The following is a 27272-nucleotide window of genomic DNA, read 5'->3' on the forward strand; positions in this document are numbered from 1 at the left end:
CAAATCAATATATCTGAACTCTTATTTAAAAGAAGGAACTATGCCTGGTGAAAGGCAAGAGTATAATCTATCCTGGAAGTACCAATTCCCATTACTCTCTCATCCATCCAACCTGAAGAGTGACCACAAAGAGCTGTGTCTGCTGGAATTTTGTAAGTTCTTTGACATTGTTTTGCTTTGCTTCATCCTTTGCTATATGCTGTTTTACTCTCGACTTATCCATAGGTCATATCAAAATCCATAATTTTGGCTCCAAAACGTGCCCTCGAATTATACATGAGGTCAACTTATAGTTCAGTATATATGGTAAGTCCCACTTCACTAGGACTAAAGCATGCCTAACCTCGTCTATGTTATGTAAAAATACTCTAGAAGAGGTAAAAGAATTATGAATGCCACATATGAAGATACAAAAACAAAGGTACTTGCATTCATCCATGAGAAAGTTGCAGTTGTGCAACACCTTTGTTAGCATCAACATCCATTAGGGTAATAGCTTTATTAACATCAATAAAATGCACTGAAAATGTGCAAGTTTCCAAGTTCTCCAGAACTTTTCATCAGGCTAAGTGAGGCAAACTTCAGGGGATGGAAGTCAAACAGGTAAGTCCAGAAAATCAAGCCAAATATTATACTCATGAGATTTGTACTGAAACTGGAGATTATGGACTATTATCAAAGACAGTGTTCGTGCAAGGTTCCAGCCTCTCCAACTACTAAGATAACACTTGCAGTAGACACCCCCACTCAGCTGTGACAAGCCTAAATAAGTTCTGGTGGAATCTACTGCCTTCAGCTGTCAGATAAGGACTTGAATGGAGTCTACCTCTGCAACATGAATGAAACCATAGTTTTTTGTGGGTTTTTCAGACTATGTGGCCATGTTCTAAGAGAGTTTCTTTCTGACATTTCGCCAGCAACTGTGGCTGGTATCTTCAGAGAATGCTTTGCCTGGAAAAATTGGGTGTATATATACTTTCCAGGCAAAGCATTCTCTGAAGATGCCAGCCACAGATGATGGCGAAACGTCAGAAAGAAACTCTGCTAGAACATGGCCACATAGCCCAAAAAACCCACAAAAAACTATGGATGCCGGCCATGAAAGCCTTCGACTTTACAATGAAAGAAACCTCTTTCTGGAAGGCCTCCAAGTTTATTGCATATGTAAACAAACAGCAACATGTTGGGGGAAAGTAGTGCAAAAGCACCAATCACAGCTGACTTATAAAAGCCAGCCAAACAAGGAGTCTTTATAGACTAACAGATTTCTTTCATAACAAAAAAAAAAAAAAAAAAAAAAAAAACAAATCAGGAATACAAATAGTAAATCAAATTCAAAATTTAAAATTTCCCTGGCTTCAGATTCATCAAATTATCCACTTCACCTCTAATCCCCATTATAAAAATGGAAACTAGCAGACCACTAAGCAAATTTTAAACCACCATTACGGACAGCAGGACTTGAGGTCCCACGTTTTTTCGTATCTGTGGAGTGGGGTCTAGAATGGACACACACAAGGTCTTACTGTACTTCTGTGGCATTGTAATTCATCCTAATAAAAATAAAGCGAATATATGAATAGATAACAACTATGCAGAAAAACATCTATCAACAAAATTGTGTAATAATTAGCAGACTTAATGTTTAAGTATTTTTACTCTATAAAATATTGAACAAGGTGGCATGCTAGAACAATTAGATCTGAAATATAGTCACAGTATGTATCACTCACCCAACTTGGACATTTGCTTCCCAGAGGTAGGTTCCATTTGCCTGTCAGAAGAACTACCACTTGAAGCATTTGAAAAAACCTTGAAGAAACAATAAATATTATGTCAAATGTACAAATCCCATACAGTTCCTCTGGAATATGGTTGTTTTAGTTTCTGACAAAGGGCCAAAACACACTGCAGAAATAATCCAGATTGAGACCACTTTAATTGCCTTGGCTCAGTGCTATGGAATCCTGGTAACAGTAGTTTATTGTGGCACTAGAGCTCTCTGACAGAGAAGGCTAAATACCTCACAAAACTAGTTCCCAGAATTCCCTAGTATTCAGCCAGGGCAGATAAAGCGGTCTCAAACTGGATTATTTCTGCAGTGTGATATGGACCCAAAACACACCTTTTTTACAAAGTCCATTTATGCCTGCCCATTCCCGTTTTTCCTTATTCTCTGAATAGGTGGAAAGTTTTTAGCAGCATCAAGACTGGGAACATCATGAAGGAGGGCTAGAGAAACACAGATTTTCAGTGTCAAGTTGCAGCAGCATGTCTGCAGTAAACAGTGCAATGAAGACAAAGGTGGGTTTTTTGTTAGGAGAGAGAGGATAGAGCTATAAATCTGGCCATCAAAATGGAAGAGGAAGCTTTCAAATGGTCTCTAGAAGGCAGAAAAACTTTTCCTTTACTTATGTAAGGCTCACTTGACCTGTTTTTTCATCCCATATGTACATAGTGTGAGTTTTAGATAAAAAGTATGCAGAAACATATTGAACTGCCTTTAGTACCATAGTTTCAGTTAGAGAAGTAATGTTCAGGAACACATCTACTTCATTAACAGATGAACACCTGTATTTTAGATCAGAATGTGAATTACTGACTTTGATTCACTCAGTTCCACCTCACCCTCTGCCAAATCAGTAGTTCCATACATTTAATTTGTCTTGAATGAGCAGATCATATCTTCTTTAAAAAGCAAACAAACCTCATCTTTGACTTCTGCATGCTGGTCTTCTGTCTGAAGATATTTGGCTGCCAACTGGGATGGTAGTGTGATTAAACTGGCAATCCCCTTTCTCAATGTACCAAAAATACCTAGGGAAAGTTAATCATACTAAATAAAACATCAATTTAGCCAGGAAGCTTGGCATTCAAGCTAAAGGAAGAGCCACATCCAAAATTTCATATAGTACAAGAAAGTATCACCATCACAGGGGGTGGGGGGGACTCAGTGTTGAGCTAATTTTGTGTATCAGTCTAGACGCATTCATAAATTGTACTGACATTCATGTAATATTGACTATCAGAATTCTCTCTATTAGGGGACATATCCAATGGATGATGTAAATGGATTCCAAGAACTTTTAGAGTAGCAAAATGTTCTTTATGTAGTGAGCATGCAACACACTCTCAAATATGTATTTTAAAATGTTTTATATAAGGTAAAAACCCTAATAATTCAAGAAATTTATAAATTTAGCAAAAAGATACAGAAGCACCAGTCCTATGCACTAACACTAAGCTGAGATCTGAGTCTCAAAGAGCATCAGGAATAGTGTCATTTATAATTGTATCTACGTTGGTGGAAATATGCTCTCTTTTGCTCACAAGCATTGGAAAAGAAATGGCACAATCAAGCTGCTGAAAGTGTATATTGAGAATCAAGACTTTGATTTCCATAAGCAAGGGTCACTGAGGGTCAAGTCACTTTGGTCTTGCATGCCCAGCATCAAGAAAGGCAGTTCCTAGAGGAACTACAACCTAAATAAGCAATTTGGCATTTGTGTTTAGGTACTGTACCTTTTCTGAACTTTTCTTTATTGTTCTGTCAATTATGCAATTAAAGTTCTTGTTTAAGTCCTTGCTGTTGTAGACCAAGAACAAGAGCCCTCTGCTGCAAATATTAAAATATATATTTTTTTAAAATCCCTGCACTAACCTATTTACAAACACTTTAAACTGTCTCATATTTTGATCAGTTTACAGATTTTGGCTTTCCAAGTTCACATTTTTTAAAAGTTATAGTTAACTTAATTTTGGGTTTTAATTAATCAAGACCTCCATTACCGGTATGTTTTAGATGCTAGGAAATTATGTATGCCCACCTACCCCAAGACAGATGTGAAAGACAGGTGAAAACATTTGATGATATACTGCAGTGATGACACACACTGTTCTTGAGAACAAAGCTTTATTTCATGACATACTGGCAGCTATTCTGAAACCAAAACAGGTGAAAAGTGATTGAACAGATATTATTTACCAAGTTTTTGTCTTTTTGTTTGCTTCTGTTCAAGGTTTTCCAGACTAGACTGAATACTGCGAAGAGAAAAGGGTAAATTTGTTTAAGAAATAAAGCATTCAGTGAAGCAAAAAAAAGGTTGATACTTGCTGTGAATATTCCTTCTAGAGGATATGAAGGAGCAATCCTCTACATGTGGGTTGCCAATATGTAGCATGAGGCAGCTTGCCTCATAACAACCTGATCAAGGCAACAACCATCAGAACCACTGCAGCCATTGCCTCCTTATACCCTCTCTCCTTGGTTTGATGGTCCCTCCACATTCGCTGAGATTAGAGGTGAAGGACCCCCATGAATGTGGAAAAACCACAAATAAAAAAAACACTCCAGGAATCTCCAGGTCCTCCAGTGCAACTCCATGGCCAACATGTGCCAGAAGTTGATCATAGACTCATGCTGGAGGGACCTACAAATGCCTGGAGAAGTGTTTTCTCTAGGAACTTCTAGATTCTCCAGCACAACTCTATGGTCATCTTCTGACAGAGATGCACTGTAGGACCTAGAGATTCCACTCTATTCTGCTCTGGTCAGGCCCCACCTGGAATATTGTGTCCAGTTCTAGGCACCACAATTTAAAAAGGATGTGGAGAAACTGGAGTGTGTCCAAAGGAGGGTGGCTAAAATGGTGGAGAGTCTGGAAACCATGTCCTATGAGGAAAGGACTCAGGAAGCTAGGGATGTTTAGCCTGGAGAAGAGAAGGTTACAAGGTGATATGATAGCCCTGTTTAAATACTTAATGCCATATTGAGGAGGGAGCTAACTTGTGCTGCTCCAGAGAACAGAACCCAGAGCAATGGATGCAAGCTCCAGGAAAAGAGATTCCACCTCAACATTAGGAGGAACTTCCTGAGCGTAAGGGCTGTTTGACAGTGGAACACACTCCTTCCTCGGAGTGTAGGGGAGTCTCCTTCCTTGGAGGTCTTTTAGCAGAGGCTGGATGGCCATCTGTCAATGGGGATGCTTTGATTGAGATTTCCTGCATGGCAGAATGGGGCTGGACTGAATGGCCCTTGCGGTTTCTTCCACCTCTATGGTTCTATGATTCCTATAGAGAACATATTAATCAAAACCGCAAATAATTAAATCTGCAAAAATCAAAGCTGCAAATGTGGAGAGCCAACTGTATAGCCTTGCTGACTAACAACTCATTAAACAGTAACAGAATACTATACAGAAAGTATGGAAGTGTGTGTATCTTTTAATGTAACTGCCCTTGGTGTGTCTGTGGGGGCTGCATCCCCTCATTTTCAGGCAGGCTGAAGGAACAATCCTCTACACGAGGGATATACCCAAACCATCAGCTCCAGAGTAGCCTGACTACTGTTCTCTTCCATCATCGGCTGCAAACCCGTTCTCCCAAAGGCTGCTTGACTTGATCTGTATTTATCTACTTTGCAATGCCAGACAAACATGGGAGGCTCCTTCAACCCTCTGCCCTGCAAATACCTTCTATTGAAGCTGCCACTTGAAATGCTATGGTTGTAGATCTGGTGGCGTGTGGCCAGACACTTTTTGGCCTTTGAACTTTAGCCAAGTCATAACACAGCAAAATACAACTTTGTATCCAACAAGACAACATGTGCTTTGTTGCTCTATAACAAAAATCTTTGGATTAAAAGAGACCAACAAAGCCTCTGTTCACCTAATTCTTTTCTCCTTTGTAGACAGGCCTGACATCCCACGAAGGCCACTTCTTCTTGGGACAAAATGTGGGCAACTCATTTAGGGACTGACTACCTGCTCTCATCTGTATTGACTTTGGATCAAACAAAAAGCCCACAGCCAGCCATGGCCTGTTGCAATGAACCCTACAAAAGCCTGGATTAATGGCCAGCGAAGCCGGATCAGAAACCCTTTGTGCCAAGAGTAATGGCAACTGAGGTTTTGGGAAAACAAAGAATAAAAGGCTTTATTAACCAATGTAAGGGCAAAATAGCAATGTAAGAGATGAGTTCTGCCAATAGGCATAAGATGCTGGAAACTAGGAGTCCCAGGTGACAGACACCATACAAATACCGGTGAAACCAGTCAAAATAGCTCTGGAGCTCTCCTTGAAAGAAGCGCAGGCTTATGATGGGGCTTACCTTGAAATGAAACAGCTCTAAAATACTTCTGGGGCTTCCCCTAAAAGGAGGGCTTCCATCCCTTGCAAAGACTACCAAGGCCTATGGGGCTTAGCCGACCAGAAAGGCGCCCCTCTGGGGCTTCCCTGCCGTGTTGCTGGGGCTTAGCCTAGGAACCTCGCCCGCCCTCCTTCCCTTCCCTTCCCCCGGGGCCCAGTCTCTGGCTGCCTACCTGCTTCGTCTCTTCCTGGGCCGAGAAGCGCCCGAGGGCGGAGGGAGCAGCCAGGAGCGCAGCGCCTCGGGCAGCCATTGGAACATAGGCCCCGGCGCCCGGCAAGAAGGAAGGAGAGGAATTGGGGCGAAGGAAAGGGAGGAGGCCTCCGCCACAAGAAAGGCCCAACGCCACGGGCGCCTGGCAATGACGCGCCCCGGCCTAGTTCCCTCAGGAGGAGGAGAAGGAAGCAAGCAAGGAAGGAAGGAGAGAGGGCCCCAGGAGGAGGAGGAGGAGGAGAGGCCTCCCTGCCTGCCTCAGAAGAGGCTTATTATCTCTGCATTGTCCATTTTCTTAGCTGACTGAGCCATACTTGTGTCCTTGTAAGGATTCTGGTATCCTTAGAGGAAGAGGGGGTCGGGGCATGTGTGTCTCTGCTCTGAAGGATGCAGGAAATTCGCATTTATGGGTAAATGGGATGAACATAGCCTTTAATTGGTAGTTAACTAAGAAGTGTTTTCCCTTGTTCCAAGCACCATGCTTCAAAACAAACTGCAGAAAGAAGAATTCCGTCTCAGTAATCATCATCATCAATGCATTGTCTATTTTCTTAGCTCAATGATCCATACATTCTTCTATCCTTAACAAAAGAAGAAGAGAGGAACAGGGCATATATATACACACACACACACACACACACACACACACACCCTGAGATGTGTGTGTATGCTGAAGGAAAACACTCATAAATGCATGCTTCTTAGTCATGCTCAAAATGGAGGGCATTTTGGGATTCCTCCTGGACCTGGACAGAAGTCTGAAATGGAGGGCACTGCCTGGAAAAGGAGGCCCTTTGGTCACCCTGAGGCTTGACTAATTCCATTTCCTCATTGTCTAGAGGTTGACTTTGCCCCTGTTATCTACCTCCCTGAGGGAAGGAGAGGGGGAAGGAATCCATTATCTTGTGACAAGTGACATGATGGACCTTGCTCTCAACAGTGTTCTTCAGAAACAGTTGCCTGGCTTGTCCAGCTGTTTATTCTGAAACAAGAGTTAATAATAATATTAATGATGATTTATTTTTATCCCACCTTTCCCATCAGACCAAGGCAGCTTACAACATCAATAAAATACAAGTACAAAATAAAACCCATTAGCCCTCTCTCTGAATTACAACATTATAATTCTCCCATATTTTTTTTAAAAATCAAAGTAAAAATATTTGCTCTTCAAAATATAGGATCACTTCAACAAATGACATTCCTGGTTCTGACAAAGCTTTAGAAGAGCTCTAGTGCAAATCAAAAAAAACATCTATACAACCTCCATCTCATCATCATCATCATCACCACCGCCACTAAATAATGGAACAAGTAGACAACCACCAAAAGCCCAGGAGTTACACTGCAACAACTCATGCTCAGGGCTGTAGCTATGGGGAAGAGGGATGAAGGTACAGTCCTTTCATAGGAATTCTGCCCCTTAATGAAGTTTTCAGCCAGTGCCCAAATTTCTAGCATTGCAGTAACTTAACACTTTGGTTGACCATTTAGAAATATTTTTCAGACATCCAAAGAAAAGGGGCAAGCAAAGTTACCAAGGGAATATGAACACACCAAATATAAGAATTCTAGGTCTGAAGGCTTTTCAATATAATAATAATAATAATGTTTTATTTATAGACCGCTATTCCGCAATGATCATAGCGGTGTACAGTAAAATCATAGCGGTGTACAGTATATATCTTAGGGTCCAAACAGACAGGTCAAAATAAAGCTGCTTTGGGTCACTTTGGAGGTATGCTGTTTAAATGACACAGACATCTTAAGAGACCAGAAGCTTTGGCACGGCTTTTGGACTCTTAGGACGCATGCATCATTTGACCAGCATACTCCAAAGTGACCCGAAGCAGCTTTATTTTGGCCTGTTTGGGCCCTTACTGTGCAATGCTACTACATTTGCCATCAAAACACATAATGTGCTTGATGGTGCCTCCTTATTAATCCTGAGTGGATCCTGAAGGTTAGTTTTTTATGGCTATTGTAAAAAAAAAAAAAAACCCTGATAAATCTGCACTGTCAATTCTGTGGGATAAGACAAATACACCCAAAGAACTGTTATGTACTATATGCAGAAGAATCCTGATTCCCTTTCTGAGGTTTCTTTAAGTTCCTTGCTTACCATGTTGGAGGAATCAGCATGTGAGTAAAACTAGCCCTCAAATTAAGGATGGCACTCAGATCAATTCCACTTCCCAACTCAATGCAAGACCTCAGCATGCCTTCCTCTTCCTCCTCCCATGTCACGCTGCATGACGCCTTCCTCTTCCTACCTCACCTCGGCGCACCTTCCTTTTCCTCCTCTCGTGTCATGCTGCGCTGTACCTTCTTCCTTTTCTTCCTCTTCCTGCCTCGCCTCCCACCTCATGCTGCACTTTCCTCCTCTTCTTCCTCTTCCTTGTGCTGTGCCTTCCTCCAGAGGAAAAGAATCCTGTGGTGTAGTAATCTTTTGGGGATTTCTATTATTATGGTGACGTATCCCTAGGCTTCACCACCAAATCCGGGAGATGGAAATTTGTCTCGGTTTTTTGGTTGAAATTATTAGCCTGCACTTGTGTACTCTCAGTTCATGATAAGAAAAAAAATTAGTCCCATATCTCTTCATCTTGAAATGAACACCTCCAAATTGCTTGCTACCAACTGTCACAACTGTCAGAACGTGCCTGAAATGGAAAATACTGACAGACAAAAAAAGAGAATGGAGGCTGTAATTTACCTGGTTTAAGATTGTATTATCAGGCCAATGTCAGGACTTGTGCAATAGCTCTGCCAGTAAACCAGTTCATATCACAGAATCATGGAACCACATGCCATGGCCTCAATCTGCCTTGAAGCCAGCCAAAAAAAGAGTAGCAGAGAGCCTGCTCCTTTTCAGCTGGCAATAGACAGCTTTTTCTGTAGTTAAATCTTTTATGGAATATACAGTTGTCCCTCTGGATCTGCTGACTTCCCATTTGTGGTTTTGATTTTCCACAGATGGGAAGCCAAGAGAGACACAATGGGGCACGTGCACATAGCAGCACATGCCCATTATATTCAATGGGGCTCCAATATTTGCGGTTCTTCCAATTTGTGGGGGTGGGGTCTGGAACAGATTCCCTGCAAATGGAAGGGATGAGTGTACATGCACAAAAGGGGCATGGGAGAAACAGACCTGAAGCAAACTATACATGATGAAGAGAAGCCACAAATTATTAGTCCTCTGCCATGCAATTCATGGCTTAAGCAACAAACCATGGTTAACATCAGTTGCAGTAGTCCCCAAACTGTGCCCTTAAGAGATTTTGGACTTCAGCTCCCAGAAGCCACAATCACAATAGTCTGGGATTCTGGCAGCTGGAGTCCAAAATCCCTATATGCATAATACAATCAGCCCTCCTTATGCACAGATTTTTTTATCAAGAGATTCAAGCGCCCACGGCTTGAAAATATTTTAAAAAGTATAAATTCTAAATAGCAAACACTGACTTTCCATTTTATTTAAGGGATGTCACTTTATCTGCCATTATATTTAATAGGACTTGAGCATCCACGGATTTTGTTATCCACAGGGGATCCTGGAACCAAACCCCAGTGGATAACAGGGTCCCACTGTATATAGTATACATAATATACATAATACATATATATATATATATATATATATATATATATATATAGTGTGTGTGTGTGTGTGTGTAATGCTTTATTTATATAGCACTGTAGATTTGCACTGCGCTATACATACAAACAATAAAATAGATAAGAGTAAACCTGCCCCTGTATATATTGTATAGTATGTGTTATTATATATATAGTATACATAATGCAAGGATCAGGGTAACGTTCACTTGCGGAAAACCTAAGTGTCTGATTGTTGAAGGACCTGAATAGTTAGTGCTAGTTAAGAGATAAAACACATGTTTTATCTCTTAAGTATCACAGCAAAACCAAGTACAATTTCTTTATATGACACTTGCAAACAAGCCATTTTGACATGTTATGTGGTCCCCAAATTCAGTGGTCTCCAAACTGTGCTCTTTAAGGGAATTTTGGACTCCAGCCCCCAAAATCCCAGGCTGTTGGCCAACATGGCTGAGGCTTCTGGGAGATGGAGTCCAAAATCTCTTAAGGGCACAGTTTGGGGGCCACTGATTTATTAAATAGTCCAATTAACTCTCTGTAAGCCTCCCTGGGAGCCTTTATGACTGAAGAGAGGGGTAGAAATACAATAAATAAATAGACAAATACATAAATAGGTTGCAGGGGAGCCCTGCCTGCCATAGAGAGCGAGGAAGGATAGACCCAACAGGTGGACCATCCTTTGGCACAGGAACTTCCGGTTCTGCCTCTCCTTGGTCCTTTGGGAGCATTGGGGAGTGCTGATGGGGGACAGTATGGGCGACGGACTTGGCTTCAGTTGCCAGGAGTGCACCGCCTTTAGGTTCCGGGTGCCTCGAGTTCCTCCTCTTTGGTTCCGGCCGGTGGCCATTGCAAGTGTCCAGCGATGAGGTCGCTGTCCGGTTTCTTGTTCGTCCTGGGGACCGCCACCGCCGGACTTTACTTGCTGTCGGTGAGGCTCCCCGGAGGACCCCGCGAGGGAAGCCGGTGAGTGGAAGTGGCTGCTCCCTCCCTTGCTGCTGCCCTGTGAGTGGCTTGAGTGAACCATAGAATCATGGAATGCTAGAGTTGGAAGGGAGCCCAAGGGCCCTGATCCAGTCCAGACCCCTTCTGCCATGCAGGAACTCCCAATCAAAGCACCTCCTGATGGCCATCCAGCCTCTGCTTAAAGACCTCCAAGGAAGGAGACTCCACTACTCTCCAAGGCAGCATATTCCATGGCCAAATAGCTCTTACTGGCAGGAAGTTCCTCCTGATGTTTAGGTGGAATCTCTTTTCCTGGAGCTTTCATCCATTGTTCCGTGTTCTAGTCTCTGGAGCAGCAGAAAACAAGCTTGCTCCTTCCTTTCAAATATTTAAACAGGGCTATCATATCACCTCTTAACCTTCTCTTCTCCAGGCTAAACATCCCCAGCTCCCTTTCCTCATAGGGCATGGTTTCCAGACCTTTCACCATTTTAGTCTTTCTCCTTTGGACACATGGCTCCAGTTTCTCAATGTCCTTTTTGAATTGTGGTGCCCAGAACTGGACACAATATTCCAGGTGGGGCCTGACCAGAGCAGAATGTAGTGGCACTATGACTTCCCTTGATCTAGACACTATACTTCTATTGATGCAGCCTAGAATCGCATTGGCCTTGTTAGCTGCCACATCACACTGTTGACTCATGTTCAATTTATGGTCTACTTGGACTCCTAGATCCCTTTCACACGTAGTTTCATTCAGCCAGGTGTCCTCCATCCTCTATCTGTGCTTTTCGTTTTTCCACCCTAAGTGCAGTACCTTACATTTCTCTGTGTTGAATTTCATTTTGTTAGCTTTGGTCCAGCTTTCTAGTCTATTCAGGTCGTTTTGAATCTTGATCCTGCCCTCTGGGGTATTAGCTACTCCTCCTAATTTGATGTCATCTGCAAATTTGATAAGTATGCCCCCAATTCTGTCATCCAGGTCATTGATAAAGATGTTGAATAGCACTGGGCCCAGGACAGAGCCTTGTGGGACCCCACTGGTCACTTCTCTCCAGGATGAAAAGGAGCTATAGCTGAGCACCCAGCTGGATCTCTCTCTCTGCCTTCTTTCGATGGCCCTTGCATGAGTGCTTGTTGTTTGTGAGCTTTCCTGGGTGAACCTGGAAACACTTTAAAAAACATAATGCACACACACAGATACGCACCACATCCAATGGAAACCTCCACCTTCTGCAAAAGGCTTACTTAAATAATATTTTTTTAAAAAGGTCTTTGCTTGCCTTGAGAAAGATAGCCAGGAGGGAACCAGCCAAAACTCACATGAAAGGGAAACATGATCTGTTGGCCATTTAACAAATGCAAACATATGTTTAATGGTTTTTGTGGGTTTTTAGGCTATGTGGCCATGTAGAAGAGTTTATTCCTGACGTTTTGCCAGCATCTGTGGCTGGCATCTTTAATGTTTAATCTTTTAATGTTTAAATGTTACTTACTGTCGTACAGAGTAGATTTGAATTTTACTTATACTCAAGAGTTGAAAATTATAGTGCTGAAATGTATTGAGAGCAAAGGTTGCTATTTCAGGTCATGTCAAATCCTTGGCTTTGGAATGCAATGGCCCTGAATTGGCTCCTGCTTTAAGCTATTGTTCAAAGCAAAAAGATGCAATACACCAATACAGGACAACTGGAGACAGTGAAAGAAAACCATCTCCCTCACGGCCAGCTATGTTCCACCCGGTGCAGCTCGCGAATTCATGGATACCATGGCGGCCATGGGCCTGTCCCAGCTGATTTTGGGTCCCACGCATTGTGCGGGTAATACTCTTGATCTGGTCTTCTGTTCGGATGCGGAAAATCCGTGGGCGGAAATAACTAATATTTCCCCCCTGCCATGGACGGATCATTTCCTGGTTGAGGCAAAAATCAAGGTCTCTACCCAGATCCCTCCCGGGGGTGGTGGACCAATTAGGATGGTCCACCCTCGAAGGCTGATGGAACCCAAAAGGTTCCAGGAAGCCCTAGAGGGATACATGGTTGGAAGTGACGGCGACTCTGTTGATGCCCTGACTGGTATTTGGAATACCGGTGTCTCGAGGGCTATACACAGTATCGCTCCCAAGCGCCCTCTCAGACCCGCTTCCAAACGTAAGCCCTGGTATACGGAAGATCTCCGGGCGAGGAAGCGGGAACTGCGATGGCTAGAGTACCGTTGGCGGAAACACCTTCGCTTAGACGACAAGACTCTCCTAGACCAACTGTTAGTGGACTACGGAGAGGCGATACGAGCAGCTAAGAATTTGTTCTATGGTGCTCGTGTCGCGTCCGCGGAGTCGCGTCCAGCAGAGTTGTTCAGGGTAGTCAGGGAGCTAACTCAGCTCCCTCCTGCCCCGAACCAGATCCTTGAACCTTCTAAGGCCTGCTGTGACCAATTTAACAACTTCTTCGCGGATAAAACTTCTCAGATAAGCGAAGGTCTTGACGCCGACATTCAAGCAGAACCTAGGGTAGAGGCATCCAGAGCCTCCGTGGACTTTGTTAAACTGGATCGGTTTGAGTTGGTAAGTACCGATGATGTGGACAAGATCCTCGGAAGTGTTCGGAAAACGACCTGCTCTCTTGATCCCTGTCCCTCATGGCTAGCAGCCCAGGGGGGACCGGCAGTGACTTCACTGTTACGCCGGATTATTAATACATCCTTGAGGGAAGGGCAATTTCCATCTGATCTCAAATTGGCCACTGTAAAACCTTTATTAAAAAAGCCCTCCCTCGACCCCCTGGTACATAATAATTATCGGCCAGTCTCGCTGCTGCCATTTCTGGGGAAGGTGATCGAGAGGGCGGTTGCAATCCAGCTTCAGGTGGTCTTGGATGAAACGGATTATCTGGACCCATTTCAAACTGGCTTTTGGGCAGGTTATGGGGTTGAGAAGGCCATGGTCGCCTTGGTCGATGACCTCCGTCTGGGCATCGACAGGGGAAGCGTGTCCCTGTTGGTGCTCTTGGACATCTCAGCGGCTTTCGATACCATAGACCATGGTATCCTTCTGGGGCGCCTGGCAGAGGTGGGAATCGGGGGCACTGCGCTCCAGTGGTTCCGGTCCTACCTCTCCGGGAGGTCCCAGATGGTGCAGCTGGGAGACGTGTGCTCCGATGAGAGGGCCCTTAAAACTGGGGTCCCTCAAGGAGCCATTCTGTCTCCCATGCTATTTAACATTTACATGAAACCACTGGGAGAGATCATCCGGAGACATGGGGCGCGGGGTTATCAGTACGCTGATGACACCCAAATAATTTTCTCTATGTCTCCGACTGATGCAGTGACCGAGGATGGCGTCTCTCCTCTCGTGGCCTGTCTGGAGTCAGTAATGGGCTGGATGAGGGGAAACCGACTCAAGCTGAATCCAGAGAAAACGAAGCATAGCGTCCGATACGTAAACATGGCGGCCCCCATGTGGAAGGGGCGCCGCCATGTTGTACATATGGAATACGTACTAGGGTTAGGGGGGTGCGGAAGCACTGCCCCTTCCTAACCCTAATACGTATTCCATACGTATTTTTTGGCGGTTTGTAACCCGCCTATGTTTTCCTTTCCAATTGGCTCCAGGTCTCCCCAGTAAATCTGGTTATAATTCTGGTTTTTAAATTAATCTTTACAATTGTAATGTTTTAAGGGGGGGGGGGAAGGGAATAATTGGGATTACTTTTGTATGGTGTAGATTTTATTGTAAGCCACCTCGATCCTGACAGTGAGGCAGGGTAAAAATAAAGATTATTATTATTATTAAACAAAAATCCATCAGTGATACCTTTATTGGCCAACCAAAATGCACAATATACTTGTTGCATATATCTCCACATGCCATACTATACTTTCACTGTGAAGATGCATGCACTGGTCTCTTCATTCCTAAAATGTAAAACCATAAATACTACTGAAAACATGCAGAGGTAGCTGGGTTGGCCATTTAACAAATGCAAACAAAAATTACTTGTTGCAGGCTTTTGAAGCTGCATGGGATTCTTCATCAGGCAAGATGTTACAAACCAAACAGGAGAAAAAAATCTCCCTATTGCTGCATGGCCAGAAAGAGGAGGAGCCTGCCTGCAAAATATATACTCCCCAGCATAACATCTTTACTAAGGACTAAAACAACATGCAGGCATCTGACTAACATTTCCAATTATTTTGTTTCTTCTGTTTGGTTTGTAACATCTTGCCTGATGAAGCAGCCTATGGAGCTTCGAAAGCTTGCAACAAGTATACTGTGCATTTTGGTTGGCCAGTAAAGGTATCACATGAAAGGGACAGCCCCCAGGAAGACTCCAATAGGCATTACAGGAGGAGAATTTATTTCAGGATCACAATGGAGGAATGAGGGTGAAAGCCTTTTCTTAATGGTAGTTCCAGAATGTGCCTCCCTCTCCTTCAGTTTTGTCCTTCAGTAAGGTTTCTGATAGCCCTATATGAAGGGAAGTAAATAGTACCACTCTATTCTGCTTTGGTCAGGTCTCACCTGGAATACTGTGTCCAGTGCTCGGCACCACAGTTCAAAAAGGACATTGAGAAGCTGGAGTGTGTCCAGAGGAGGGCGACTAAAATGGTGAAAGGTCTGGAAACCATGCCTTATGAGGAGAGACTTAGGGAGCTGGGTATCTATAGCCTGGAAAAGAGAAGGTTAAGAGATGATATGATAGCCCTGTTTAAGTATTTGAAGGGGTGCCACATTGAGGATGGAGCAATTTTTTTTCTGCTCCAGAGAATAGGACCTGGAACAATGGATGGGAGCTACAGGAAAAGAGTTTCTACCTTAACATTAGGAGAGCAGAGCTGGATTACTTCTGGGGCAGTTCTTTGATTGTGAGTTCCTGCATGGCAGGGGGTTGGACTGAATGTCCCTAGGGGTCTCTTCCCGCTCTATGATTCTATGACATTCTTATGAGAGCTGAAGGTCCTGGGATCTCCTGGAGGGAGAATCAGCCTGCTAAAAATAGAGCCCTGCCGAAACTGGACACTGCTGCCCTTCACAGAAATGTGCTGCTGCATGCTTAGCCTAACTACTAAGATCCAGGCTTAAGAGGTTGTTATGAAACTTACTACAGGAAATTATTATTATTATTATTATTATTATTATTATTATTACCCCCCCCCCCCTTTTCCCAAGAGTGGGACTCAGGGCGGCTTATAACATTTAAAAAACCCACTACAATTAAATGCATACAAAAATAGTACATTAAAACAGAATTAAATTACTGCAATAGTTAAAATAAATTACATATCAAATAGTTTAAAAAGATAAAAACCATACCCTATGAGAAGAGACTCAGGTCCAAAAACACACTGCAGAAATAATCCAGTTTGAGACCACTTTAACTGCCCTACCTCAGTGCTAGGGAGTCTTGGGAATTTGTAGTTTACTGTGACACCAGAGGTATCTCTGGCAGAGAAGGCTAAATGTCTCACAAAATTAGAGTTCTCAGCATTCCCTAGCACTCAGCCAGGGCAGTTAAAAAGGTCTCAAAGTGGATTATTTCTGCTGTGTGTTTTGGACTGAAGAAATCAAAATAGTAAAAAACATTCCCATACCTAAGATCAAACACTGATCTGAATGGAGACTGTAGTCAAGAAATCAGAAGAAGACTAGGGGAGGGCAGCTATGAAAGGACTAGAAAAAATCCTAAAGAGTAAAAATATACAGCTGAGCACTTCGGTTAGAATCATACAAACCATAGTATTCCCCATCACCATGTACGGATGTGAGATGGACAATGAAGAAAGCGGCTAGGAAGAAAATCAATTCATTTGAGATGTGGTGCTGAAGAAGAGTACCGAGGATACCATAGATAATCAAAAAGACAAACAAATGGGTCCTTTAACAGATCAAGCTTGTATTCTCCCTGGAAGCCAAGATGATCAAACTGAGACTGTTGTACTTTGGCTACATCATGAAAATGGCTGACTCATAAGAAAAGACAATAATGGTAGGAAAGGTGAAGGGAAGCAGAAATAGAGGAATGCTGCATGCCAGATGGATGGACTCTATTAAAGAGGTCATAGGTATGAAGTTGCAGGACCTGAGTAGAACATTGGAGGTTAGGGAGTCTTGGAGGTGTCTCATCCACAGGGTCACCATGAATCAGGATCAATTCGAAGGTGATTAACAATAACCAAAAAAAATGCAACTTAAAAGGAAAACGCAGTTGGGTTGAATCAGGATACTTAAACAATAGTGTACTTGTGTCTCTGATGAATAACCCGTATTAGTGACTTCAGTAGATCCATCTTATTTCAATAGCTTATTTTCACTAGCTGGGCAATTTGACATTGGCACAGCTCTTCATATACTCTACATGTATTTTTGATGTTGCAGTACAATAAAGTATGCTTTGTCCTAAAAAAAAAAATGAAGAAACAAAGAAAGCTAGTCACAAAATGATTGGTAATTAAAGTACCCTCAGGAGCCCATTTAGCCACAGTGATTTGATAATGGAGTGCCCCTTAAATAAATAGTGACACTATTAATTTACAGTACAGTCGGCCCTCTTTATCCACAGATTCCTTATCCATGAATTCAGCCATCTGTGGCTTGAAAATATTTTTTTTTTAATTATAAATTTCAAAAAGCAAACTTTGATTTTGCCATTTTGTATACAGGAAACCATTTCACTACGCCGTCATATTTAATGGGATTTGAGCAGCCATGGATTTTGGTATGCATGGGAAGGTCCTGGAACCAAACCCCAGCAGACACCAAGGGGTTGCTTGTATTCCAATATTGCTCTGGGAGGAGATGAGTGTAGGATGAAGTGTATTTTTACCTTCTTTCTGTAGGCAAAGGGCCTACGTCATTGGATGCTTAATCTAAAATATTCTAGTCCAAAACAGTTTAATGTCTTTTCTGTAAGATGCAACAAAACTCTTCAGTCATAAATGCCATCTTGGTTATTATGCATCTGTGAACTCGTAAGGGTGCAGTCAGCCATACAATATCAGCAAAAATTGTACTCCACAATTCTGGTCCCTAGCTTCCGGAATCTTGGATCTTACTTACTCTCTAAATGAAAGACTGAACAGGTATTAAACTAAATGGACAAATGTAGATGGTCTGGGCCATCTACATTTTTCCAGACCAAGAAATACACTTTAGTTAGGACTGATCCTTGTCATTTCACTGTAGAGAATGTAATTGATTTTTTTTCCATTTCTTTTGACTTTAGGTTATATGTATATCAGAAGTTTGAATAACTGTTCTGTTAAATAAATATTTGTAAAACCACCAGCCTTTCCCCACAAAATCAAAGCTAAGCAGTAGCCCAGCACACCCCACAGGTACTGAAATTGACTGCAATTCTTTTCTGCAATTCCTAACCCAGCAAGTATCTTATAGTAATTAAGGCTGTATTTTTTTAAAACAAAATGTAAATAACTGCTTCTTTCAAGATAAGTTTTTGAAAGCTGAAAATTTATCAATTATTTACAGTTTTAAAGGGGAACTAATGATAAGCAGAATTGATAAGTTTCAATTAAGCATTACAGGAGGGAAATACAGCCTAAGCAATAGTTATCCTTCTGTTAGTCCCTGTTGAATAAAATCTAGCTTTTATTAATTTCACTAATGTACAGTGCACTAACAATTTAATAGGATGCTTGCTTTAACTGAGCTAGTAAAAATCATTTTCCTTGCTTTGCTATGTTGCATCTTCATCTTTTTGCTAACTCTGTGTTAGTGTTAAGCCACAGGGTAAAGATACTGTTCATTCTTCCTTGGATTCAAGTAGCTAGCTGGGACTTATTGAAACCAAATTATGATGAGTCATGTGAATCACAATTTAATTTGCACAAACCCATATAGACTACTAGGTAGTGCCATTTAGATTTTTGAATCTAAGGGTCTGGGCTTACTTTGGCTAAATAGTAGTTTCTTAGTTTTTTGCTGAAAGGAAGTCAGGAAGGAGCGAAGGTGAGCAACTGAGAAGTTTGGCCTTTGTGTTAAATGAGCTTCAACTAGAATTTGGTCAAGGGTTCACACCTGATATATCAAGTTCAATGTTATTTCTCGCCTGATTTTTCTTTAAGCGTGAGGTAATTAAGTGGTAGTATACTTGCACTCTTTTTCTTGCTGCTTATTTACAACAAAAGATTGACTTTCTTATCCCTGTAGAGGATTACTGATATTGGATAACAGGATATATCAAAACTGAGTATTCCATATATCTCCAGCAGAAGGGAGATGCGATCTCCAGCCAACAGGGTACAACAACATTGGTATATTTGTCTTGTGGAGCTTTAAAATTGGCTGAGAGGACCCTTGAGGGAAATAGTGGTGGTCTTTTCCTCCCCAGTGTCCTGTGTTTTGTTCTCATGAACATGTGCATATCCCATGTGTGTGACTACACAACCGTTCAAAATAGTACACTTAAAGTTGGGCAATCCATCTTTCTAGTAAGAGCATTAACTCACTGAATGTCTCTCCTCAGACATTTCAATTATGAGTTTGTGATCTTTACCCAGCTGACGTAACACTGTACTGTACTGTTGTAGGCTAAGCTAGTTGTATTGTAGATAATACAGTAATGTAGACTATTGCTCAACTATTTCTCCTCTTCCCCCCACGTTTTAATTCAGGGTGGGTAATATGTGGTTCTTCAGGTAATGTCAGATTACAACACTCATCGGCCCTAGGTGGCACTGGTGAGACAGTGCAGTCCAACTATACATGGAGAGCCACAAATTGCACATTCCTGCTCTAAGTGCTTACCAGTATATTTTATTGACAAAGTTTAAAAGACTGATTTGTATTTAAAACTGTGGAAAAAGTTCGTCAGATTTTAAAAGAACAGAAAAAAAGCAAACTTAATGTGACAGTTCACTTTAACTGCATCTCAGAAGATTAGGCACTAAATTTGTAACAGCAAGAGAACAAGTCTAGGCAACTAAACTGGCTTATTGACCTATTGAAAGGCCACATTGCAATAAACCTTTTAGTCTTCAAGGTGATGAGGCAATTTTTGTAGTTTCAGCACCTGTGTTCCACCTGCAGTATTAAGTCCTTCTCTGGCAGCATCTGAATTGTTGTATCTCCACTGATTATCTTCTTTATTTGTTAGGTCATTAAAGTTCCCTTCAGACCTAGAAGAACTGCAAGAACTTGCAGAGTTTCTACGGTACTACAACAGAGAGCACCACACATATGTGTTGCTGCTGTTCTGCAGTGCCTATCTATACAAGCAGTGCTTTGCTATACCAGGTTCCAGCTTTCTGGTATGTATATAATCCATCATGCTCCAGATGATTGTCTTTCCTCCATGTTGCTAAAAATCTGCCTCTCCCTCCTACTGTCATAGGTTTTGAAAAACTTGTCTGCTAATGTCTTGCACTGGTTTACCACTCAGGCATATATTATTATTGTGTAATTTTGTCACTGGTTAAATCAGATTCCTGCTAGGGACTATGCTGCACCATTAATTTACAAGTAATGTAGAATCCTGATGTGAAAATCATGTTTTCCTCACATCAATATGCACTGAAAGTGTACTTGGGCTCTTCGGAAAGAAATCATTAGAGCTGAACATGTATTACTAATTCCACAACTTTTTTCAGCAGGTATTTGTGAAGTGGTGTAAAATTTAAGCTCTGGCCAACAAAGGATGGAGCACTGATGTCTGGCATATAACTCAAATGTCAACATGAAAATTGTTGAAATGATTTGACTTTACTTGTGGAAGCAGAATACTGCAAACTTCATTGCATGTGGTATCAGTTACTAATTTCTGGAACTCAGAATATAATATTGATATAAATACCTGTAATATTTCTTGCAGTAATAATTGTGCCTTTTAATATTTTTCCTTGAAGTACCGTATCTTCTTCCTTTTTGTCATATTCAGTAGCAAAGATCTAATGGTAAACATGAACCATTAGATTGGGCTACTGATCACAGTATACATTTGAAAGTTAAAAAAAATGTGTTTGATAGTAGAAAGATAAAAAGCTAGTATTACAACACCTTTGCATAAATCAGTAAATGATATACATCTAGGGCAATGGTTCCCAACCTTCCTAATGCCGTGACCCTTTAATACAGTTCCTCATGTTGTGGTGACCCAAACCCATGAAATTATTTTCATTGCTACTTCATAACTGTAATTAAATAGGTGTTTTCCAATGGCCTTAGGAGACCCCCATGAAAGGGTCATTTGACCCCGAAAGGGGTCCCGATCCACAGGTTGGGAACCACTGATCTAGGGCATGGTTAAATTTTGAATACTGTATACTTTGTTTCATCCATCTGAAAAAGGATATTGTAGAGTGCAGAAAATGTAAATTATAAATGTTAACAATCAGAAAATGGTCAGCATGGGTAGACGTGCATACCTCTGCCGTCATGAAGAGACACTGTTCAAGTGTTTATCTTAAATACCTGGACTGGGATCTTACCAAATTGGAAACAGATGTAGAGCTTGGGAAAATGGTTGAGGAACTTTAGGAATTATAGTCCAAAATAACTTTTTGAAGCTGTGGGTGCAAAGAAAAAAAGTATTTGTGGAATTCTTTGTCACATGATGGCTACTGGTTTCGTTGGTTTCAAACAAGGATGGGGGTATAGTTTTATTCATAGCTATTACTTGTACTATTTGAATGGGGCTTTAAGTTTCACAGGTACTTTGCCTCTACATTCTAGTTGCCTAAATATGTTGGAGATTTGTTGCCTTTATGGATTTCCTCGTTACTGTGCTGTACTAAGAGGATCATTGGTCAGATTTAGCAAAGATATATGTTCCTGTGGTTCATAGATATTATATGTTTCTCTGGTTCATAGTCCTTCATACTTTCCCCCCAGTTTATTGTGGACTGGATCACTGTCTAGTTTTGCTCTAACAGAACATCCTTGCTGGGGCTCTCTTTGGACCATGGACAGGACTCCTGTTGTGTTCTGCTTTGACTTCTGTTGGTGCCACTTGTTGCTACGGTCTCTCCAATGCGTTTGGGAAAAAAATAGTTGTCTACTACTTTCCTGAAAAAGTTGCCATGCTTCAAAAAAAGGTAAAAGAGCTCACAACACTATAACATTTCAATTGGAAAAAACTCTTTTTGACAGAGTAGCAGATAAGGACTGTAGCTCAGTGATAGAGCACAAGCTGTGCATGCACAAGGTCTTCAGTTCAGTACCTAATACTGAGCTTAGTTCAGAGCTGGAAGACTAGGGGCCTGTGCTAGCCCTCCAGAAGAACTTAGAGGTTTGCATCTGCCCTTACAAAAACAGACAAACATAAATCACCACTCTCTATGGGACATGAGGACATGTTTTGGGCTTTTCTGTTGGGCATTTTGGGACAAAACCTTGAGGCAAAACCTTTTTTTGATGCAAAAACAAATCACAAAATTTAATTCTGAGTTCAGTACATGGGGGTCCAAAAGTGTGGAAATACGTTTTTGGATATTTGGAGTAAAAATATTTTTTGCAATATGTGTGTGTGTGTGTGTGTGTGTGTGTGTGTGTGTAAAAAGGAGGGAGACCTCGGGGGGGGGGCATATAAGCAGCACGAAGGCCTCACTTTGCTCATCCCTCTTGTAGTTGTAGGAAAGAGTTGTGTCTGAATTATAGGGGACAGTATGGAGTTAGATGAGCAATAGTCTTACAAGGAGGACTCCCAGTTTACTTTTGCCCCTTTACTTTTGTAATCTTGGGATTAAGTCTTGAAAGCAAAACCGTGATTTTATCCCACAAACAAGTTATTAAGTACAAAGTACAAGCTTTTGTTATTGACTTTCAAAGCCCTCCATGGATTGGCCCCTCCTTACATATCTGACCTTCTTTCTCCTTACATTCCTACTCGCACCCTCCGCTCTGGTAGTCAAGGTCTCCTGTCACAGTGTAGGACTACCACTGCCCCCTCCCGGATTCGTCCTGTCTCACTTGCTGCCCCTTACTCCTGGAACCTTCTTCCCCCACATGCACACCTCATCACTTCTCTACCCAGTTTCAAAACTGAGTTAAAGACTATATTGTTTAGAGAAGCATTCCCAGAGGCGAGCCCCTCTCTGACCCAGGAAGCCTCCTTTTAACCATCCATGAAGAAGCCAAGCCCTTCCTCCAGTCCATCTGCCTTGGTCCAGGCCTCGGAGGTGGAGAAGATCTGCTCGACCTGATCCAATTCCCCACCACCACTCCCTTCTCCTTTTGTGTCGTGTCTTTTTAGATTGTAAGCCTGAGGGCAGGGAACCGTCCGACTAAAAGATTGTATGTACAGCGCTGTGTGAATTTACAGTGCTTTATAAATAAAGGATAATAATAATAATAATAATAATAATAATAATAATAATAATAATAATACAAAGAACCAATAGAGGATCCCTGCAGCCTCCACTGCTCGTTCTAGAGGATCTTGCAGCCCTCTGGAGATTTGGTAGGGAGGAATAGATAAGGGGCTGCAGTGGTAAGGAAAATGGCAAAAGTTCTGGGAGTGGAATTCAACTAGGGAGACAGTACCACTAACACACCCAAACTTGGGATTCAAACCATAGTTCATTCCGCATGCCAAAATTGCTAGTGATAGTATCAGTTGCAACTTTTACTCTGCATTACAATGTTTGGATAAGGTTTGAAAAAATAAAATCTAATGGTGAAAAACAGTTTGACTAGTTTTTTTTTTCTTTTTTGTGGCAGGTGGAGGAGAACAAAAATTCTTTGTTCTTTTTCTTGTTGTTTCTGAGGCTATTCCCCATGACTCCAAATTGGTTTCTGAATCTGACATCTCCAATCTTAAACATCCCTGTGACTCAATTCTTCTTCTCTGTTTTCATAGGTAAGAAAAAAAAGTGCTTATATTCTTTTATATGCTACGATACACTAAACTACTCTCCCTCTTTTCCCTTTTCCATGGCAGTGGATGCTGGAGTATTTTTTCATTGTGTGTGTATCCAAATGGACTCTCCTGGCCAGATAATAGAAACTGCAATGTGATTTGTAATCTACCTGGGAGCATTTTCTAAAATTTTATTTGTTTATTTATTTATTTCTGGCGTCCTTTGATTGATAGCAGTTTGTTATACATAGTTAATATTAAAATTAAAGAGAAAGAGAACTCCTTTGTTTTTGTTTTTCTGTTGGGCCTATTGCATTTCTCCTCTTGGAAGACACTAGGAAAAACTGTCAGTGTGAAGATTATTCTAAGACCCATGCCCTCCTTAATGTGAAAATGGAATAGCATCCCTAAGGTAATGTCAGAAGGTAATCAATTTTCCCTATGGCACTGAATATTATTATAAAACTTCCTCATGGAGTAGGTTAAATATATTGAGATGTACACACTGTTGCTGGGGAACCTGACATACTTCTAATTATTCAGTTAAGCAAGCCTTCACCTTGAGTAGTGGAAAAATAACGTCTCTGCTTGGTTCAAACTACAGGTATATATATTTTTATCCTTTTTTCTTTACTGAACTTTGAGAGTGTTTGATCCTTCATTGATGGCCAGATATTTTCTCTCTGCATCTATAGCTAAAAACAATTAGATTTATAATGTAATACACAGCCTTGAAAAAAATTCTGTACAGGTAGATATTACCCACAGGGATCAGAGGTGCATTTGTGATATGTAAAAACTTTCCTAACACAAGGATTATCTTCTTATTTATGCAGGCCTCATCCCATATAACTTTGTTTGCGTCCAGACAGGCTCAATCCTTTCACAAATCACCTCCTTGGATGCCATTTTCTCATGGAGCACTCTACTCAAAATGTTGGCAGTGGCAATGGTAGCACTGATTCCTGGGACTATAATTAAGCAGTTCAGTCAGAAACATCTCAGTTTGGACAGTAGTAATCAAAATGTGCATCTGCTCAATGGGAGAAAAAGCAGCTGAATAGGCTGTGTTGCAAGCAGATACAATGGAAGCATATTTATGGGAAAGGTGCAATTTTTCTAACTGTGTTTCAGTTCTTCTGAAGCCTTTTGAACACTGCCTGGACATCTCCTTCAGTAATAAATAGAACACAGTCTGTTCTCAATTTTATAAAAACCTACTACAGAGACTCGCATGATTCATTTTTAAAGTGATTGTGACTGTTCCAGTGACATGTGTGACTAGAATGTGGTTATGTTGTCACAGCTGTGACCCACTGGACTGTAAGTCTTAAAGTTCTTAATCATGGGTGAGCAACTGTATGGGGCACAGACCAGTTTCCACAGACCCATCCATCCACTGCTGTAACCTCCTTACCTCTGTTTTTCTGGGCAGTGCCTCCAAAATGGCAACTGGACATCACATGTCTTCCTTTCATCATTTGAAGAAGGAAAACAGTGGTGGGTTCTGGAGATGCTGCATGGTAGGGTGAGGATGTTTTCAAGCAAAATGAATTGTAAAAAATCATGGCAAGAAATCCCAGCCATCCTGGCCATGGGTAGAGAACTGTAGGCCAAAACATATGGGGGACATGTAAACTTTGGTCCTGGGGACAGGGAGGAAACATTCTAAAGCAGAAGTAGGCAAGTTAACCTTCTGGATGATGTTGGATTACAATTCCCATGACCACTCACTACTGATTATGCTAAGTCTGAGGGGAATTGCAGTCCAACAAAATCTTTAGGGTTTCAATAGCCTATTCTTCTGCTTTTTTTTTTGCAAAATTAATTTCTCTGTTTATGCAGCTTTGTATAGAGAACAGTAATTCATACTCCCTGTCATTGTGTTTTACATCCCTTGAATAATTGGAAAGTTATGCTCCTATTCCATTGGTTCAGTCTATTTCAGAGGTGGGAAAAGTCCAGTGAATGAAGATGTCATTGTTTCTTTTGCTCCTTCAGAGTATAAGATCAAAATGAAATACCCCAGAACAAACCCATTTTAAAAATATATTACATCTCTCTGTCCAGCATTATGTTGTGGTCAGCAGTGGTGAACAGCCACTTTAAAAAACAAACGAACGGTCTCTTTGAATTTGCTATTTGGCAAAGGCCTAATTCTCACTGAAATAGTAAACGTAATTTAAAATGCAAGTGAAGGCTCTTGACTGAATGCCTTCTCATTCACAAAACTTTTTTCAGACAGAAAACTAAATGCTAGTATCATTGTTAGGCTAGACTACTATTGGGGGATTTCTGGAGTGATACAAACTCACAGCCTCACAGTAGTTAGCCAGTAGGACCTGCAGCAGGGATTCTCCATCTTCCTCTGAAAATTAATCTAGCTCAGCCCCAGGGGAAGAGGCAACTCGGTGGTGGCATCTGTCTTCCATTCAAATGATGGTGTTATGATAAACATACCAGTGTTCTAGGAATGGTATTTCTCTGTCCTTCTAGTTGTAATATTACATCAAGTGTTTTTTAAAGGTTGGTCTGACAACTGTGTTGGGACAATTTGGAAAGAAGCTAAAAGTGTCTGGGAGTTGAATTTGTCTGAGCAGCAACTATGTCTTAATCAAGTGCCTTATGGCCTGTGTGTGTTTACATGGAACGTGTATTCTTATCAAATAAATGGTGGTTTAAATTCTTGGTAAAGTTGTCGTTTGTGTATAGGGAACATTATTTAGTATTTACCTACTTTTAGCTCGGTGATATTGAATGTGTGTCTTAAACAGTTCTCTCCCTTTAGCTAAGTGAACACAATGAGGGGAGAAAGAGTTCTGCTTCTGCTTCTACTTCTTTCCAGTATAGTTGGCCCTCCACATTTGGAGCTTGACTTTTGCGGATTTGATTATTTGTGATTTTGATTCATATGACATCTCTAGGAATTTTTAGGTCCTCCAGTGCAGCTCTGCCAGAAGTTGACCCTGGAGAACCTAGACATTCCTAGAGAAAACACTTCTGTAGGCATTTCTAGGTCCTCCAACATGATTCTGTGATCAACATCAGGCAGATTTTGATCATAGTGTTGCTCTGGAGAGTCCTAGAGAAGTATTCTCTTAGGTAAAAAGAATAGTGTTGTTTTTTTGCGGTGTTTCCACATTCATGCGGGCCCTTCACCCCTAACCCCAGAGAATGCAGAGGGACCACTGTAGTTTTTCCCCCAGCAAAAAAAGAGTAACATAAAGAAGGGTGTATTCCCATAACCATGTGAGATTTTTACAAGTCACATATTCCAGAGACAGTCATGCTAGCTTGAGATAGCAATATCTTCCTAAGGGGAAAACAAAATAAGGCACCACACCAGCTCATTACATCCTTTGGTGATAACAGATATAGCTTGATAGTAAACACATCTGAAACTACAAAACTTATGAAATGTGGCACTGCACATATATTGTCACATGACTAAAAGGGCTGTAACTTTACAAATAGGTTAAATAAAAGCCATGTTTGCTGTGCTATTTACATTACCAATACCGACTAGTTGCATTATTTTT

The 27272-nt window shown here is 41.4% G+C and overlaps 2 protein-coding genes across 7 annotated transcripts in view; one reads left to right on the forward strand and one right to left on the reverse strand.

Moving 5' to 3' along the window:
* The window catches only part of SENP2 (SUMO specific peptidase 2), a 27631-nt gene extending 21070 nt beyond the window's left edge, over positions 1-6561 (reverse strand). For 2 of the 5 annotated variants that reach the window (XR_016280020.1, XM_089509421.1), the window contains exons 1-4: positions 6321-6559; positions 3986-4041; positions 2708-2817; positions 1734-1812 (exon numbers count right to left, since the gene is read on the reverse strand). Coding sequence is in view for 3 of the 5 variants with exons in the window: in XM_089509421.1 (XP_089365547.1) it covers positions 1734-1812; positions 2708-2817; positions 3986-4041; positions 6321-6406 (331 nt within the window). In the remaining 2 variants the exon portion in view is untranslated. Of the gene's footprint in view, positions 1-1733; positions 1813-2707; positions 2818-3522; positions 3593-3985; positions 4042-6320 lie in introns of those variants that run through there. The other 3 variants (XR_016280021.1, XM_089509422.1, XM_089509423.1) reach the window with 3 other exon arrangements.
* A 141-nt stretch (positions 6562-6702) lies between these two features.
* TMEM41A (transmembrane protein 41A) lies at positions 6703-26416 on the forward strand. Of its 2 annotated transcripts, none has more exons than XM_089509425.1 (5): positions 6703-6768; positions 20035-20188; positions 21809-21970; positions 23595-23733; positions 24570-26416. In XM_089509425.1, the coding sequence occupies exons 1-5, from the start codon at positions 6746-6748 to the stop codon at positions 24791-24793; spliced, it is 702 nt and encodes a 233-aa protein (XP_089365551.1). In that variant the 5' UTR covers positions 6703-6745; the 3' UTR covers positions 24794-26416. The 2 variants fall into 2 exon arrangements, with proteins under 2 accessions (XP_089365551.1, XP_089365550.1); XM_089509424.1 differs by lacking the exon at positions 6703-6768 and adding an exon at positions 10822-10945.
* The last annotated feature ends 856 nt before the right edge of the window (positions 26417-27272 follow it).

Source organism: Sceloporus occidentalis, unplaced genomic scaffold, assembly GCF_023333645.1.
Source record: "Sceloporus occidentalis isolate IW3139 unplaced genomic scaffold, rSceOcc1.0.p SCAF_2, whole genome shotgun sequence".
In the NCBI taxonomy this organism is placed as follows: Eukaryota; Metazoa; Chordata; class Lepidosauria; order Squamata; family Phrynosomatidae; genus Sceloporus; species Sceloporus occidentalis.